This window comes from Erpetoichthys calabaricus, chromosome 5, assembly GCF_900747795.2.
Source record: "Erpetoichthys calabaricus chromosome 5, fErpCal1.3, whole genome shotgun sequence".
NCBI classification, from domain to species: Eukaryota; Metazoa; Chordata; class Cladistia; order Polypteriformes; family Polypteridae; genus Erpetoichthys; species Erpetoichthys calabaricus.
In genome coordinates, this window is record NC_041398.2 from 33,417,897 (window position 1) to 33,435,797 (window position 17,901).

General features: G+C 39.2%; 2 gene segments (V, D, J or C); both read right to left on the bottom strand.

Annotated features, from left to right (window-relative positions):
- Positions 1-484, bottom strand: LOC114652484 (immunoglobulin kappa variable 1-39-like). The segment is given in 2 exon segments: positions 1-308; positions 427-484. Coding segments are annotated over 2 exon segments (354 nt in total).
- Positions 485-13,782: 13,298 nt separating this feature from the next.
- LOC114652485 (immunoglobulin kappa variable 3-15-like) lies at positions 13,783-14,662 on the bottom strand. The segment is given in 2 exon segments: positions 13,783-14,123; positions 14,560-14,662. Coding segments are annotated over 2 exon segments (390 nt in total).
- Between the last annotated feature and the right edge of the window lie 3,239 nt (positions 14,663-17,901).

Below are 17,901 nucleotides of genomic sequence, written 5' to 3' on the forward strand. Positions count from 1 at the left end.
TCAATCACTGTGTAGAGAGCTGTAGGTGTTCTGACAGTAGTAATGACCGGCATCTTCAGGCTGGACTCCACTGATGGTCAAACTGTATGATGTTCCTGACCCGCTGCCACTGAAGCGACTCGGGGTGTCACCGTAGCGAGAGCTTGCAGCATAGATCAGGAGTTTAGGAGCTTGTCCAGGTCTCTGCTGATACCAGTGAATGAGGCTCTTCACATCACTGCTAGTGGTACATGTGAAGGTGACACTCGCCCCAACAGAAACCGTTTTTGGTGTTGATGGTTGGGTCACAGAAATCTGACCATTCAAGCCTGTGGAAGAAAATCAATTAATTAATTAATATGTCTTTTAATGTGTAAAAAGTATTATATAATTAAGAGTTTATAGCTCACTGTTTGCTTAATTCACTTATTGTACAGACATTCATACCCCGAGTGAAGAATATGAGGACACAGAGCAGGATCAGTGGAGTCATTGTGGCTGTAGATTCTGTCACTGTGCTTCATTCATGAAGCTATAAAGTCTGACAGGGGGCAGAATCTAAATGGACATCACAGAGGGGCGTCTTTATGCAAAATGAGTGTCTCTGTGCAGCTGCAGACAATAAACGCTGACAAAAACATGGGCAGTAAAACAAACTAGCCAACCTTAAAAAGATATTGGACTGTGCTGTCCATTGGTTTCATAACAGCCATCATTTGGCATTCAGGGTCATTTTAGAAAGGTCATGGCTCAGTTAGTTTCCTTTAAAAATTAAAAAGTAATACAAAGTACACTGCCTAACAGCACCAGGACTTGAGTTCATTGCCTTCTCTGCACTTTTCTGCATTTATTCTGTTTTCCTGTGCACCATTAATTACGGCACATTGTTTTCCTATTGAAAAATAATCAGGCGCTTGTAGTAAAGCTTTTATTTTAATAAGTCTGCACAGCTCTGCCTTAAGTAATTTTAGGCCAGCATCCAACCCTTATTAAGTAATTAACTAAACAAGAAAAGTTTTCAACACATGAATGACTTCTTAAATGAGAATAAAGTTCTGGAAAAAAGATCAATCTGCCTTCAATAAAAAACAAGGTGGTCAAGGTGACTGATGGCATTAGGCAAAGTGAAACAAGAGGCCAGCTGCATTGTCTTGTAAACTGGGACGGTCTTTCTGGTAATATTTTCAAACAGTTTTAAACATATTTAATGAGTAGACCATTTTTCTGTTAGCTTAGGTAAACATGCCTCAAAGAAAAGTTATGTAACATGGAGTCTCATCACGACTGGTTCTTGGCCCTTTTTACTTTTCGTCCTATATTGAAAAATTACTTGTGAGAATGGTATCAATTTTCACTGGTATGGAAATGACACACGGGTGTATATCGCTGTAGCACTTGCTAACCTCCACACACAATGTTCCTTAGTTATCTATTGTAAAAAGGTGCTATATTCGCGCCTGACCCAGCACAGAGCGACATGGAGGCACGTTAAAACAAACTTTTTATTTTTCTTCACCTGTGGGGCACGTCTTCCCCGTGACCCCCACAGGCACAACACAGTCCCAAGTATACCAAAAACATCACCACCACCACCACCACCACTCCTCCGTCAAGCTTTGTCTTCCTTCTCCCAACTGTGGCCATTGAGTGGTGGCTGCTGGGCCCATTTACAGTCCACCTGGAAATGCTCCAGGTGGTTGATTGCCGAGTTCTGGCTGCACTTCCAGGTGTGGTGAAAACACTGACCATACGGGCTCAGGAGTCCCAGCTGCAGCACCCCCTGGCGGCACCTGCGGGACACAACAGGGCTGCACCCAACTCCAATTCCCATGAAGCCCTGCGGGAAACCAAGGCACCGCTCCAACCCAGGGGGGCGACCATCTAGCGTCCAGGGGGAGGTATTACACAGTCCATGGCTGCTCCCCCAGAACATATAATGACGGGGCGTCCCAGCCAGGCACCCTGAGAGAATCATGAAATTACAGACTTGGAGAAGTAAACCTTGTAGAGTAAATTTGAAGTCAGACACTTACAGTTGGTGTTATTATTGATTCAGACCTTAATTGTTCATTGCTTTTTAATAACATTACAAAAATGTCTTCTTTCCAGTTAAGAATTTAACAAATGTTTCACCACTTCTTTCCCTCTGCAAAGTTGATAAGCTAATACTTGCATTTGTTACCAGAAGAAATGATTACTGTAATACTGCAGTAAATTGTAATGACACAAAACAGTATTGATAGGTTATAGCTGGTGTAAAATGGAGAGACTAACTCCATCCATCCATCCATCCATTTTCCAACCCGCTGAATCCGAACAGGGTCACGGGGGTCTGCTGGAGCCAATCCCAGCCAACACAGGGCACAAGGCAGGGAACCAATCCCGGGCAGGGTGCCAACCCACCGCAGGACACACACAAACACACCCACACACCAAGCACACACTAGGGCCAATTTAGAATCACCAATCCACCTAACCTGCATGTCTTTGGACCGTGGGAGGAAACCGGAGCGCCCGGAGGAAACCCACGCAGACACGGGGAGAACATGCAAACTCCACGCAGGGTGGACCCGGGAAGCGAACCCGGGTCTCCTAACTGCGAGGCAGCACTCCATTAAATAAAACTTAAAAGAACGATCAGTTTACTGTGTATTATTCTTTGTGTGGTAGAACAACTGGTCAATATTGTCACCTCACATTTTCTGCATCCCTGATCTACAGTATAAAATGTAATTTTTTTTCCCTTTTTTTCTTTCATTAGTATTTTATTTGTTCTTTAATTCTGTTTCTCTTTGGTTATACTATCAAATTTTATCTCAGTTTTTAAACTTCACACCTGCAGACATGACAGCAGTTCAGTGAGGTCTCTATCACGGTGTTATCAAGTAACTGTTATAATGCATACAGTAGCAGATACCATTATCTTCATGGTGGGCTTGGTTGATAGTCAGACTGGACGAAGTTTCTGACCCAATACCAAAGAAGCAAATTGGGGTATCAGAGTAGCGAAAGGTTCCACTATAGATCAGTGGCAACCAAGTTATGTTGTTACTGACACCTCTCTCAGTGGTACATGTAAACGTGACGCTCACTTCAATAGAAACTGTTTCAGTGTTGATGACTGAATCACAGAAATATTAAGTCTGCAGAAAATAAGTCAGTGCAAAAATCAAATGATCAGAGATATAAAACCATTAATTATCTCTTTTTTAAGTGAAAAAGACAGACTTTAAATAGGACGTTACTACTGTATGTGTGCAAGTTCACTGACTTACCCTGAAAAACATGCACACACAGCAGAAGCTGTGAAGTCATTGTGGCTTGAGAATCGGACAGACTCAAGTCTCATTCAGGAAGCTGTAAAATGAGTGCTGATCTGAGGTGGGCCTCACAAAGGGCCTTCTCACCTCGCTGTAGCTGCAGGCAAGCGAAAAAAGAAGAAACTTTTTTTTTTAGTTTTTTTCATTGGGACTTATTATAATGCACTGGAAAATTAATAAACTTTTCCTTGTTTAACGTTGATTGAACAATGTTGGAATAATGGTCATGAGGATGGCTTGGTTTTCATTAGGTTTTAGTAAATGAATAGTTCAAATCTAACAATGTGAAGTTCTGCAAGTTCCCTTGTATACCTGTTGGTTTATTATGAATACAATGTTTGTAACACAAGCAAAGACATTCAGGTTCAGGTGCAAGTTTTAGTTGTTATTTATAATATTTACTGTGGAATTCTTACACTGTGGAGGAATATATACTCAATTTGTATTGTATTTATGTTGAGACATGTCTCTATTCAGTGCTCTGTTAACTTTAAATCCTATCACTAGCAAAATATATTTTGTTGTTTATCGATAAGTAATGAACTGGGTTTCATGTATCCTAAATAGTTTCATACTAGTTATTTTCTTTAAGTTTTACCCAAATCTGTTTCATCATAGTTACTTATTATGTATATGAGTATCATACCCATAAACTATTTCCACAGGTTATTAGTGTGATGGGAAGGTGATGTGATTTGCTGTTTGTCCTGTTTTTGTTAAAGGAGTATCTTGGAGTTTAAACACAGATTGATACTGATAAGACAATTAACATCTATGTAAGCAATAAAGCTGATAATATGTTTGCTAACTAAGGGTCACCAAAAAGTCAACAGACATGACCTAAATCTTGTTAAATCAAAATATTGTGGTTTATTTTTCATCCACAACATTTCCTCTTTCAGTAGGATAACTCAAAAATAATTCACGTCAATAGTGACACAGAGTCATAAAATGGGATTTACAATATTCAATGTAGTACCATATACATAAAAACACAGCACAGCATAGAAACGTGAACAAGAATAAGCAGTGCATTGTACAAAATAACAAATAAAGTTAACGTTAAAATGGACAGCACTCAATAAGGCAGAATATTTTTAGATTTAGGTGAATAACATTAAAAAAGAGCTGTGGCCTGCAGATAAGCTGAACCCTAAATTGAATCCTAAAATTTTTGGCTTATCCATGAGTATGTAGAGCATCTTAAAATACAGTTTAATTTGTAAAAGATCTAAAACTGTTTCCTAGATTTCTCAAAATGTGTTCCATTACATTTTAAGATACAGTAAATGCATAACATCTTGAGATATCTCAAAAGATTGTCAAGACGTGTCAAATTAAGTGTGTGTGCATTTCAAAACAGATACATACATTTAGAGATATATCAAACTAACCTTGCATGCATTTCAGTTTCCCCTCGGATTAATACAGTGTAGCAAATACCAAAATTTCAAGATGTCACAGAAACATTTCCTGTAAAATTTCTTTCAATGGCATTTTAAAAAATATCTTGAATTGCATTTGAAATATTTCAAAATTAGCAAGAAATTATTTTGTAATATCATTGAATGCATTTCAGATTCCTGAAAATGGACAGCATGCTATTCTGATTAGATGGCCAACTCTAAGAAGAGTCCTAGTGGTTTCAAACTTCTTCCATTTCACAAACATTGATGCCGCTGTGCTTCTTGGAAATTCACAACTTTAGAAATGGTTTCATACATTTTTCCTAATCTAGGCCTCACCACAATTTTATTAATTTTCTACAGAGACTTCCCTGGACATCATGGCTTGGTTTTTGTCTTGACATGCAGTGTGAATTGTGAGACCTTCTATACATACAGTAGGTACATGTGTGTCTTTCTAAATGATGACTAATCAATTCAGTTTGCCACAGGTGGACTTCATTCAAGTTCTCAACACATCTCAAGCAGAATTAAAGCAAATATGATGCCACTGAACATAATTTGGAGTACCACAGGAAAGATTAAAAGAGCTAAGCCTATACAGTTTACGCAAAAGAAGATTAAGAGGTGACATGATTGAAGTGTTTAAAATTATGAAGGGAATTAGTCCAGTGGACTGTTACTTTAAAATAAGTTCATCAAGGAAATGGGGACAAGTTGGAAACTTGTTCAGGGGAAATTTCGCACAAACATTAGGAAGTTTTTCTTTACACAAAGAACGATAGACACTTGGAATAAGTTACAAAGTAGTGTGGTAGACAGTAAAACTTTATAGACTTTCAAAACAGAGGCGACTCCAATTGGTTTCACTTTCCACTCAGAGCCTCGCAGCTCAAGACAAGGCGGCGGGCTTGCAGTAATTATCAGAGAAGACTTAAACGTTAAAAGAATTCCAATTGACTGTCCATTGTCTTTTGAGTGCCTGGCTCTTAAACTAATAACGGAATCAGGTCCTGTCTCACTCATTGTTCTTTATCGTCCCCCAAAATACAATGCATCCTTCTTATCCGATCTGATTGAACTTTTGACCCACCTAAGCTCTTACTCTCAGAGAATTATCCTTCTTGGTGATTTCAACATCCATATTGACACCCCCACATCTAAACTGAGAAATGAATTCCTGTCCTCACTGGACTGTTTTGACTTGACACAATATGTTGATTTTCCAACCCATTCTGGCGGTCATATATTGGACCTGATCTGCACTTCTGGACTATCTGTTGCCAACATTTACAGCACTGATTTGGGACTCTCTGACCATAAAGCAGTATTTTTCACTGTCTCATTACCTCTCCCACCTCTTACCTGTAAACGACAAATTTCTTACAGAAACCTTAAAAATATCTGTCCCTCTATCCTTTCTGGGTCCATTTCTGATCTTTTACTGTCTGCACCTATTCCATCAACACTAGATAGTTTTGTTGACCACTATAACACAGCCCTTCACTCAGCATTAGATAAAACAGCTCCTTTAAAACATAAGGAGGTTTCTTTTAAACGCTCAGCTCCTTGGTATAACTCAGAATTGCGATCTATGAAAGCAGCTGGCCGACGCCTTGAGAGAATGTCACGTAAGACTGGCCTCACCGTGCACATCCAGGCTTTCTCTGACCACCAAAGAGCTTACAGAGAAGCACTAACTTCTGCCAAGAACACCCATTATGGCAGAATAATAGAAAGTGGCCATGATAACCCAAGGGTTTTGTTCTCTGTAGTTAATAAACTACTCGAACCCGCATCTGGTCCAACTACCTCTTCTACTGAAGTCTGTGAGGAATTCCTCCACTTTTTCCGTAACAAAATTAAAGATCTAAATAATTCAACTAACATAAATACATCATCTGTTTATATCTCTCCCTGTTTCCCCACTCCATCCAGCTCCTTCTCTAAGTTCTCACCAGTCACATCTGCGTTTGTTAATAACCTGCTTTGTAAGATGAGGCCAACTACTTGTGTACTGGACCCCATCCCCACCACACTACTTAAATCCTGCCTTCATGCCATAATCCCGACTGTTACAACAATAATAAACTCATCCCTTGACACTGGCTCAGTGCTGCTCACTTTTAAAATTGTTTCTGTAACCCCAATGTTAAAAAAGTCTGGCCTTGATGCTGACAATCTTAACAATTTCCGGCCTATTTCCCACTTACCTTTCCTGTCATAATTTCTTGAGCGTGTTGTAGCTTCCCAACTCACCAATTACCTAACCTCTAATAATTTGATGGAACCCTTTCAGTCTGGTTTCAGGGCGCGGCACAGCTGTGAAACTGCTCTGCTACGGGTAACCAATGATTTGCTTATGGCAGCAGACTCTGGACAAACTAGCATATTAATTCTGTTAGATCTCAGTGCAGCATTTGACACTGTTAGACATGACATCCTACTGTCCAGAATGGAGAACATGCTGGGTATCTCTGGCACTGCCCTCCAGTGGTTCAAGTCCTATCTGACTGATAGGCAAGAGTTTGTTAGTCTTGGCAACAGCAGATCCAGCTCAGCGCCAGTCACACAAGGAGTCCCTCAGGGCTCTGTCCTCGGTCCTCTGCTTTTCTGTATTTATATGCTTCCCCTTGGCCATATTATCCGTAGTTATGGATTGGGTTATCATTTTTATGCAGATGATACTCAGCTCTACTTCAATGTTAAAAGTGGAACTTCATCAGGGCTTTCTCAGCTCACAACCTGCCTTAGTGAAATTAAAACCTGGATGGAGCAGAACTCTTTAAAATTAAATTGCAATAAAACTGAACTCCTGCAAATTGGGACTAAAATGCAACTTAATAAAATGAGCTCCTTCCCAGTCCATCTTGGCAGTGATCTCATCAGACCTGCCTCTACTGTAAAAAATCTTGGTGTCATTTTTGATTCCTCCCTCACTTATTCCGCCCACATAAATCACATTAAGAAACTTTCTTACTTTCACCTCCGTAACATATCCCGTGTTCGCTCCTTCCTCTCCTTCTCTAATGCTGAGAAACTTATCCATGCTTTTATCACATCCCGCATCGATTATTGTAATTCCCTACTGGCAGGTGCCCCTTCTAATCTTATATCACAGCTCCAGCTTATTCAAAACTCAGCTGCAAGAGTCCTTACTCGAACCAGCAGCAGCGAGCACATCACACCCATCCTGCTCCGTCTTCACTGGCTCCCTGTGTCCTACAGAATCGAATATAAAATCCTACTAATAACTTACAAAGCCTTAAATAACCTCGCGCCAAATTACATCAGTGACCTTCTCCATCACTATGTGCCTGCCCGCCCACTAAGGTCCTCTGATTCTGGCCATCTTGTTGTGCCCCTCACTAATCTACACTCCATGGGTGACAGGGCCTTCAGCTGTATAGCGCCCAGACTCTGGAATGACCTACCAAAATTAATCAGGTCAGCTGACTCCATGAATTCTTTTAAAAAACAACTCAAAACTCATCTGTTCAGGAAGGCTTTTAGCTCTACTTGACTTTATTACCTTTCTCTCAGTTTACGTCTCTGTCAAGATGCCAATATAACCTGTATGTGTGTGCTAGACCATCAATTATGTTGTCTGCTTTTTTCAGAATTTACTGTCTTAATCTTCTTTATTTATTTATCTGGTTTGTACAATGCTATATACTGTATATTCTGCTGTTCTTTATTTATTCTGTAAGTGCCTTGAGCATGGGAAAGGCGCTATATAAATAAAATGTATTTTTATTATTATTATTAAAACTCGACTTGATGTTTTTTTGGAAGAAATAAGTGGATAGGACTGGCGAGCTTTGCTGGGCTGAATGGCCTGTTCTCGTCTAGATTGTTCTAATGTCCTGATACGTACATCACTATAAAGTGTGCAGAAAGCAAAGGAGTCTGAATAGTTTCTGAATCCACTGTATGTTTGTAACTGGCACTTCTGATGAGTACGTAAGGTTTATGCACTACCTTAAGATTGGTGCTGTGCTGAATGGTTTTAGATGAGACAATTTTGGTGTCCTACCAACATGGGAATCAGATTTTCAAGGGACAAATGCCAGTCTCAGAGGTAATATGTTAGAGTCTACACTGATGTAAAAGAAGAACAGCAGGAAACTCCTTAGTAGAACTCAGCAATGTGATGGCACCTGCTCCTTTTCAGTTTATAGAACTTAACATAGCTGCAATGTCTCTCTTTTTTTCTGACTAACACTATGAAACATAACTTAAAACCCCATCTAACGCTATATGTCCATGTGTTTCATGATAGGAACGTAATAACTCATAAGCAACAAACATTAAAAAAGTTTTGAAACAATACTCAGATAAATGGTCACTATGTAAATACCAATCAAACATGGTGGATTTATAAGATGACAGGCAATTTACTTTGTTTATTCCATTTTAAAATATAGTGACATCTGTTGAGATGGAGTGAGTTAATGTTAAATGTAGCATGACGTTAAATTTTTGAAAATTTCTAGATATTTAATGTCCACAGCTAATTGTTTAAGTGTATCTCCATAAAGTCTCCTTTAAAGTTAAGATTAAGATTAGCGCAGTGACTCAAATCTTTCCAGGAGTTATCTATTATGTCTCATTCCTAAATGAGACATATGTTGGGTATTTATAAATTATATTTCATTTAAAAGAGGGAAGAACCTTTGGATGATTATTAAACAAAACCTTAAGGTGCAAACTACCTTAGATGTTTAGCAAACTTCAGATATATTAGGATGGTTCGAGTGACATGGTTGACTGGTCCCTTGAATTTTTAACAAACTAACTGGAAACCATGATGTGCCAACCTACGTTCCTGTTGTCAGCTCCAATGCCTTTCTCTGCTACTTTCTGACTCTGGTTAGCATCTCTCAAAATGTATACTATTAGTGTTTCCAGAGTATATTTAATAACACTCAGTACATGTGACAATAAACTTGATCTGGCTAAGTCTTTGTACTGCACCCCTCACCTGGAGAGAACAATCCATTCTTTTCTGAAAGAGAACCCTGACCTTAGACCTGGAGGCGCTGAGCTTCATCACAGCCTCTTCACACTCAGGCAAAGAGGACATTACTTAAAGCAAAAATTCCAATTCCACTAAATAGTATCATCTCCAGACAGAAGAGCAGCTTCAGCGACAGACTGCTGTCACTGTCCTGCTCCACTGACAGATTGAGGAGATCGTTCCTCCCCCAAACTATGTGACTCTTCAGTTCCACCCGGGGGGGTAAACATTAACATTTAACATTATACAAAGTTATTGTCTGTTTTTTACTTGCATTATTATCAATCTTTAATTTAATATTGTTTATTGCATCAGTATGCTGCTGCTGGAGAATGTGAATTTCCCATTGGGATTAATAAAGTATCTATCTATCTATCTATCTATCTATCTATCTATCTATCTATCTATCTATCTATCTATCTATCTATCTATCTATCTATCTATCTATCTATCTATCTATCTATCTATCTATCTATCTATCTATCTATCTATCTATCTATCTATCTATCTAATTCTTCCCTTAGCCTCCCCAACTAGACACCCTCACGTCCATGGCTTCACCTTGATATCCTGTAAAAGAAAACCACAAAGAGGTACAAACATCTGCATCATAAATCAGTCATCCCATGCATTTATTTACAAAGTAAAGGTGATGTGTGCATTATTGTAATCATCCATATTACAATTGTGGGCAGCTCAATCAGAGATGGGACAGTGGGAAGGATTAGGGATGATGCGGTGGTGTAACGTGTAGATGACAGAAGGCCATGACTGTCGGAGCACAAATCCTTAGCACTAAAGGCCAGAAGTCTTCCTTTTTGGTATGTACATGTCCCCTGGCAACCCATAATACCAGGCAGGGGGGCTTGTTAGATGTTTAACAAAGATTTGGTGTTAAGGATTGTAAAGACACCTAGGGATATTGACAAATGGCCTTGGGGTTTTCCTCACCTATTCCTGAACCTGGAAGTGGATTCAGGGACCCATTCAGAAATTTCTTGTGGCTGAGGCCTAAAATCATCTTCTACTCAACAGATAGGAGAACTTTGCATTAGTAAGAATATCGGACAATGGTCCAGCTGGTTGGAGGAAGTGAGGGCAAACAGATAATAAATATGAAGTTGAGAATGGAGGATATTGTATTGTTACTGGAAAGAGTAAATACTGTATCCACCCCATCTAATAGGGTGATCTGCAACTTTTATTAATTTTTATATGGGATTTCCTGGATGGATTGATTTACACAGTCTGTAAGTTGATCTAGGGGTTGTAAAATTGTAAGATGACAATTATCTCACAATTATCACAATGCCATCTTTGTTTCCTATGGGGATTCTGGCATCTCACATTTACATAGCAATTCTCTCACAGTGTCACAGGATGGGTACCACCTTTGACATCATTAGAGCTACAGTTCAAAGGTCGCTCCAAACATCTCCATAGTTTCCAAGGTTTACGAATCGACCTTGTGCTCAAATTTTTGTTTTTTTTGATCTCTTGATCTTGGTTCTGATTACTGATTTTGGTTTATGTTTCTAGTTTTTTTGATGGATAGGATTGACTTTTGGTTCTCATGTTAGATTGCCTTTTGACAAATGCATCTCTTGTCCTCTACAATAAAAATATTACTGTCTCACTATGAGTAAGCAGAGAAGCCATAATTGTTGATAAAGGCCAGAAAGGCCAGTAAATTTGTTGTTTCCGTCTTCATTTTGCTTCTTTAAGTTCTCTCCTGAATTTCCCACCTTTACATTACAATTTCATTTAATAAATACTTTTCATGTTTTGTTTCAGCCAGGGTTTTTTCAAGATATTTAATCTTTGTTTTTGGTCATTTCTGGTGATTTAGCAATTGTGTACTGATACTTTATGTGTGCTGTAATTCCATGTGTTTTGCGGGTGGAGCCACAGGAGCTGGTGCCAGCCCAGACAAAGTCAGTAGGCATTACTTGGGGACTGGTTGATTTAGGATGAGTCTGGGCGGTCAGAGAAGGTCATGAATTGCTTTAGAAGACTTTTGGAAGCCTCACATCATAGTTACCATTTTGTACACTTCTCCCTTTTGTAAAAGACACTTTGGTGCTCCTTGAGTCATTATGGGTTCAGGGACTACTCAAGAGTCTCCCCTACAGGTAGCACCATGTTCCTAGGAAAGGTCTTGTTTATGTGTGTAGTAATAAAACATTTCTATATGTGAGTTTTGTGTCATTGTTTGTTTTTTTGAGCAAAAAAAAAAATCTAAGTTTTTTTTTTAGATTTTTAGATCTTTTTGCATATACACTCAATATTGTTTTCGGAATGCATGTGCCCCTTTAGGGGCTCCATTTACTTCTTGTAGACCTGTTCTGCTTCTTCAGCTGTAAATGTTTTATTGGAAAAAAAATGGAATCGTAAAAAAAAAAAAAAACAGAAAGTTAAATTTTAATTCATAGACCTTGTCATTCGCATGCGCGTAGGGGACAGGTGAAGGGCTCTAATGATTGTAATTCTACTGCCACATTAGGGGTTGGCACTGTGTCTTAATGCCTTTCTCTATTCCTCCCTCTGCAGACCAGATGATTGATGGTTAGAACATCTCTGACTTCACTTCCGGTGTCCGTCCATCTGAACCAGCCTCTTACTGCTGGGAGGAGTGAAAACTGGAAGCTTCTCCATCTTTGCCAGTATGTTCCTGAACTCATACCTGAAAAGACCTTTAAACAATTATGTGCTTGCTTTTTCAATTTGCTGGCAATCCAGTTATGCAAGGTGTGAATAAGGTGCTATATACACACCCGACCCGGCACAGATTCACACTGAGGCACGTGTCAAACTTTTATTGTTCTTCACCTGTGGGGCACGTCTTCCCCGTGAACCCCACAGGCAATACACAATCCAAAATGCACTCACAGTAACCAAAAACCCTTCTTCAGGCACCACCACTCCTCCCAGGCAACCTCGTCCTCTTTCCACCCGACTCTGGCCCTGAGTGGTGGCCCTTTTATAGTTCACCCGGAAGTGCTCCAGGTGCTTGATCACCGAGTTCTGGCTGCACTTCCGGGTGTGATGAATATGCTGCCCATACGGGCTCAGGAGTCCCAAACACAGCACCCCCTGGCAGTGCCTGCAGGACCCAACATGGTTGCCCCCAACTCCAATTCCCAGGGAGCCCTGCGGGAACCCGAGGTGCTGCTCCAGCCCAGGAGGGTGGCCATCTAGCGTCCAGGGGGAAGTATTGCAGTGTCCAAGGCTGCTCCTCCTAAATATAATGTGCAGGGGCAACCCGGCTGGGCATGGATGCCGGCCACCTGCCACAAAGGTTACCGGGGAGGTACCCCAAATCTTTATCATTGTCTTTTAATTCTCTTCCAAACTGTATGTTAAGCCTGGGTCTTTCCCATAAAGGCATCAAAATGCTTAATGTCTTCTACTGGAACATTTCTTTATCCCATCTATAAAATTATCTTTCTCCATCGTCCATGTAGTAGGAATCTGTACAACTCCTGGCTTCAAGAATTGACAGGATGTGTCCATAAGTCAAATACATCTCTGTTCTTTCTTTTCCTAAAGCTCATATGCAAAAATATTTTGTGTGTATGCAATACTTTTTACCTGGAAAACGCACACGCAATAATATCTTGTGAGCACACAATACTATTTAAAATAAATTATAGTAGTTGTGAACACTATAAATTAGAATAATAGTGCATAATAAGACTGCCTTAAACGCTGAGATGAGCTGAGGAAAATGGCTTAACTGGTAGTGGAAAAAGAAGGAGAAAGTTTGATGGCAAAGAGTTTTTGGTGCTTAAGACACTGAGGTTTTGGCTGGCATTTAACTGGATGAGCTTCTCTACCTAACAGAAATCTGGTTAATCACGTCTCATAGGCCAGTAAAGGTTAAATGTATTTTGTTTATCACTTTTCTGTTTTCCCTGTTATCTTCCATCTTATGTATCAGCATATTTCATACAGTTATGACACACTTTTTTCTGTGTTAATGAGGTAGATTATACATACACACATCCGACATTCTTGATGTCACGCCTCTGAACATCTGTGGCTCACTGCAGCTGTACTACTGACTCAAGGCAGTTTTTGTACGATTCTTTACTACTGTGAGAGGGACCTCTTTATACTGCTGACAGTAGTAATGGCCTTCGTCTTCAGACTTCACCGCACTGATAGTCAGATTGAAGGATGTCTGTGAGCCAGTACCACTAATGTGGCTTGGAGCGTCAGAAAAGCGAGAGCTTGAAGAGTATATCAGGAGTTTAGGCTTCTCTCCAGGTTTCTTACGGTACCAGGCCATGTAGCTTCCTACATCACATGTGGTCAGACAGCTGATGGTGGCACTGCCTCCTGGAGCAACTGATATAAAAGCCGGCAACTGGGTGATAACATTCTGACTATACGAATCTGAAAAATAAATAATCAACAACAATATTATTTTTTGTCATATGTACACAGAGCAATGAAAATCTTACTAGCATGTCTCCTCGGAATAGAGACAGTATTACACTAACAACAAAAAGTTTCACACATGCTGTATATAGAGTGCAAGACTTATATAATTTGTGTGAATTTACCCTTGGGGATTAATAAAGTATCTATCTATCTATCTATCTATCTATCTATCTATCTATCTATCTATCTATCTATCTATCTATCTATCTATCTATCTATCTATCTATCTATCTATCTATCTATCTATCTATCTATCTATCTATCTATCTATCTATCTATCTAATTTATATGGAGTATATACATATTATTCAAATTATGTAGAGTAGTTTGAATTTAATTGTCTCAAAGTCATTCATTCATTTATTATAAAAATAAATATAAGTTTTACCCTGATTGAAGAGGCTAAGGATGCAGAGTAGGTGCAGCAGGGAATTCATTGTCTCTTTAGATTCTGACAGTAATGTCTCGCTCTAGAAGCTTTAAGCAATAGCAGAGCGAGGAAATGGCAAATAAAGAGGCGTCCTTATGCAAAGTGTGTTGTCCCTAGAGAGTTGAGAGAAGAAACAAAAAGAGTTCAAGACATTTATTTAGTTTCAAATATTGCCCCAGGAAAAAAAAGAAACTGCAAAAACCGAAATGGCCACTAGATGATGCTAAAGATTCACTGGCTTGGCCCTAATCATGTACCTTAGGAAAGTTTAAGAAATCACATTAGCTCACAGATCTTCGCTCTGTAATAAAAATAATAATAATAATATTACATTTTATTTATATATTGCCCTTCCCATGCATGCAATGCCAATTTGAAGTCTGGTGATACTCTGCCAAGCCTCTAATTCAGCCACTTTCAGCTCCTGCTTTTTTAGGGGGGCTTGTCCCCTTATGTTTTCTCTTCAACATATGAAAGGCCTGCTCAATTGGATTTAAAGCAGATGCCTGTCTAGGCAATTCAAGATTTTTTTAATGTTTTAGCTTTGAAAAACTCCTATGTTGCCTTAGCAGAATGTCTGAGATCATTATCTTGTTGTATGATGAAGCATCATCCAATGAGTTTGGAGGCATTTACAGGAACTTGAGCAGATCAGATGTTTTTCTACACCTCAGAATTAATTGTGCAGTTGCCATCAGCAGTTCCATCATCAACGAAGATAAATGTGCCATTAGCTTTGGCAGCCATACATGCCCAACCCATAATACACCCACCACCATGTTTAATAGATGAGGTGGTCTGCTTTGGATCTTGGGAAGTTCCTTTTCATCTCCACACTTTGATTTTGCCATCACTCTGATGCAGGTTCATCTTTGTCTCATTTTTTAAGGACTTCTTTGCAAACTGTAATTTGGCCATGTGATGTCAGTTGTCCCAAATGTAAGTTCTTATTTCTATCTGTGGTGAATTTTTAAAAACTCCTGGGGAGTGAACACTGTGCTGAAATTTTTAAGGGCCCCTGTAAATGTGATATGTTGCCAAAACCAATACCTTATTATGATGAACAAAATGAACCTTCAAGAATTAGAATACAATTGGAACAGCTGGACAGGGACATCAAAAGGAGAAATTGAGTGTCAGGTTGTGACCCAAGCTGTCTGCACCTCTTGAATTGGTAAAGCTTGTAAGATGCTCTGTGCAGGAAACTCATCACTTAGAAATCAGTCTAGTGACTGATAGCTGCCACCTTTCCCTCAAAATGCCAAACTGTTGAGGACAGAGTTAACAGTTTGTAAAATGCAGTACATACAGTAGGGCCATTTTTCCAATTACTACTTCTCTGCATCCCCATCTCCAGCAGCACGTTTTCCACTTTGACCTTCTAGACTCCTACAGTCATCTATTTAATGAACTGTCTAAAGACATCATGACAAGAACCATTTAATTTTTTAAAAAAACATTACAATAGTGCAAGGTCAAACAATATAAACATGGCAACCAATCATAAACAAAATGAACATTACATTTCAACAATACTGTTACACTATCAAACTATACAATCAGTCAGTAAAAAGAACAGATATTTACTGCCAACAATCCTTTTATACAATCAAATTACCTAATTGAAATAATAAAGCTTGCACCTTGTAAGCATGGCACTAGGTAGAATTTTACTTTCCACATTAACTGCAAGTTTTTTGGTTTTGCGGTCCAGTTCTTTGGGGCAGAATTTGCATCTTCTGTTCTTTTCTTTCATAGGAGTGCCTTCCTGTGTGACCTCAGCTTGATTATGGTTGCTGAGTTGCAGCTAGGGTTTCTTCTGAGGTTTGTATTTATTTTCTGTTTCATTGTGTTTTTTATTTTTAATTATTACTTTTCTATTCACTGTAATTTGTTATGTTGCTTTATTATTTAATATTTATGTACTGTGTCTTTAAATGTGAGTCTTCCTGTACTTTGTGTCTGGAGCCCCAGGAGGCGGGTCCACCCTGATAACATTGCTGCTGGGTCCTCCATCTGCTTTTATATTCAGGCAGAGAGGAATAGTTAAGTTTGTGCAGGTGTTTTTCTAAGTATTGTTTTTTGTTTGTTGTTTCTGAATTCTTTGCTTCTGTTATTGGATTCCACTCTTTGGATTACATGAGACTTATTTACCTGTTGTCATTATTTCCTTATTGTTCTACTTTTGTTAATAAATCCTTCTTTTATAAGCATTCTTTGCTTTGATTTCTCTCTACCACCCTACCTTGTAAGACACCTTTGATATATTTGGGGTCTTTGTTTATATTTTGAACTTTAAAAGCATGTGTACCTGCAGGTAGTAGTTAGGGGCTGGCTGCCTTGGGTTGAAGCTATATCTGGACATTGCTTTGTGGCTCATTTTGGAGGAAATGTTCATGGCTATTCATGTTCATGTTTGTGACTCCTATTTACCATGGTGGTTAGACTGTTGTGCATCCCTTACAAGTTCAGCGGTGGATGGTGCAAAGGGTATACACTGGCATCTTTCCATGAAAGGAGTCACTAGCACCCTTCCTACCCCTCCAAAAACTGCATCTTCTAGTACGTTCTTTTTACTTTCTAGGCAGGTTTTGGTCATATGGAAAGGAGCCAACAATCAGCCTTTCTCTTGCACCTGTATGTACCTGTGAGTTTATCAAGATTGTTCACCCTTCCTTTGTTAGCATTATACTCGATGGCTTTTTTTTTTTTCATCCCTTGAATAAACCTCAAAATCCATTATGAAACATATTTATTTTTATCACATTGTTGTTCTTCTTTGGGATATACAACACAATTATGGTTGTGGGGTGTGAAGGCAAACTTGGAAGACATGCCCCCTCTGTTTTCTGTAACAGTCAGAGCAGAGTGGAGCTCAAGCTCTTTAATCTCACAGTGCCAATTATGGTGATCTTCTTTTCAAGCTCATGACCAAGTCCAAAGTAAGCAAAAAAAAAACAAATTACACATTAAGTTGTGCCCCCTCAGAACTTTTGCCATAGCTAAGAAAATGTGCATACCTAGTTTCTCCCCCAGGTGATTCTGTGGCTCTTCCTGGATATGATCTTCATTGAAAATTATGACATTGAGTTATTGCACAGAAAACTTCACTGTCTTGGTTACCGCGCCACTCTGCCCCACTGTATAAGGTGTGTACTGGCAATTGATTGGTTTCTATTGTTGTGCTATTTGAGTAGATAGGCTCAAGGGTAAAATTTTATTCTTAGTAGGGTTGACGTCTACCCCTATGGGAACCAAGACAGTTCTTGTGATATTTCTGAGGTCACTGATTTCAGACTG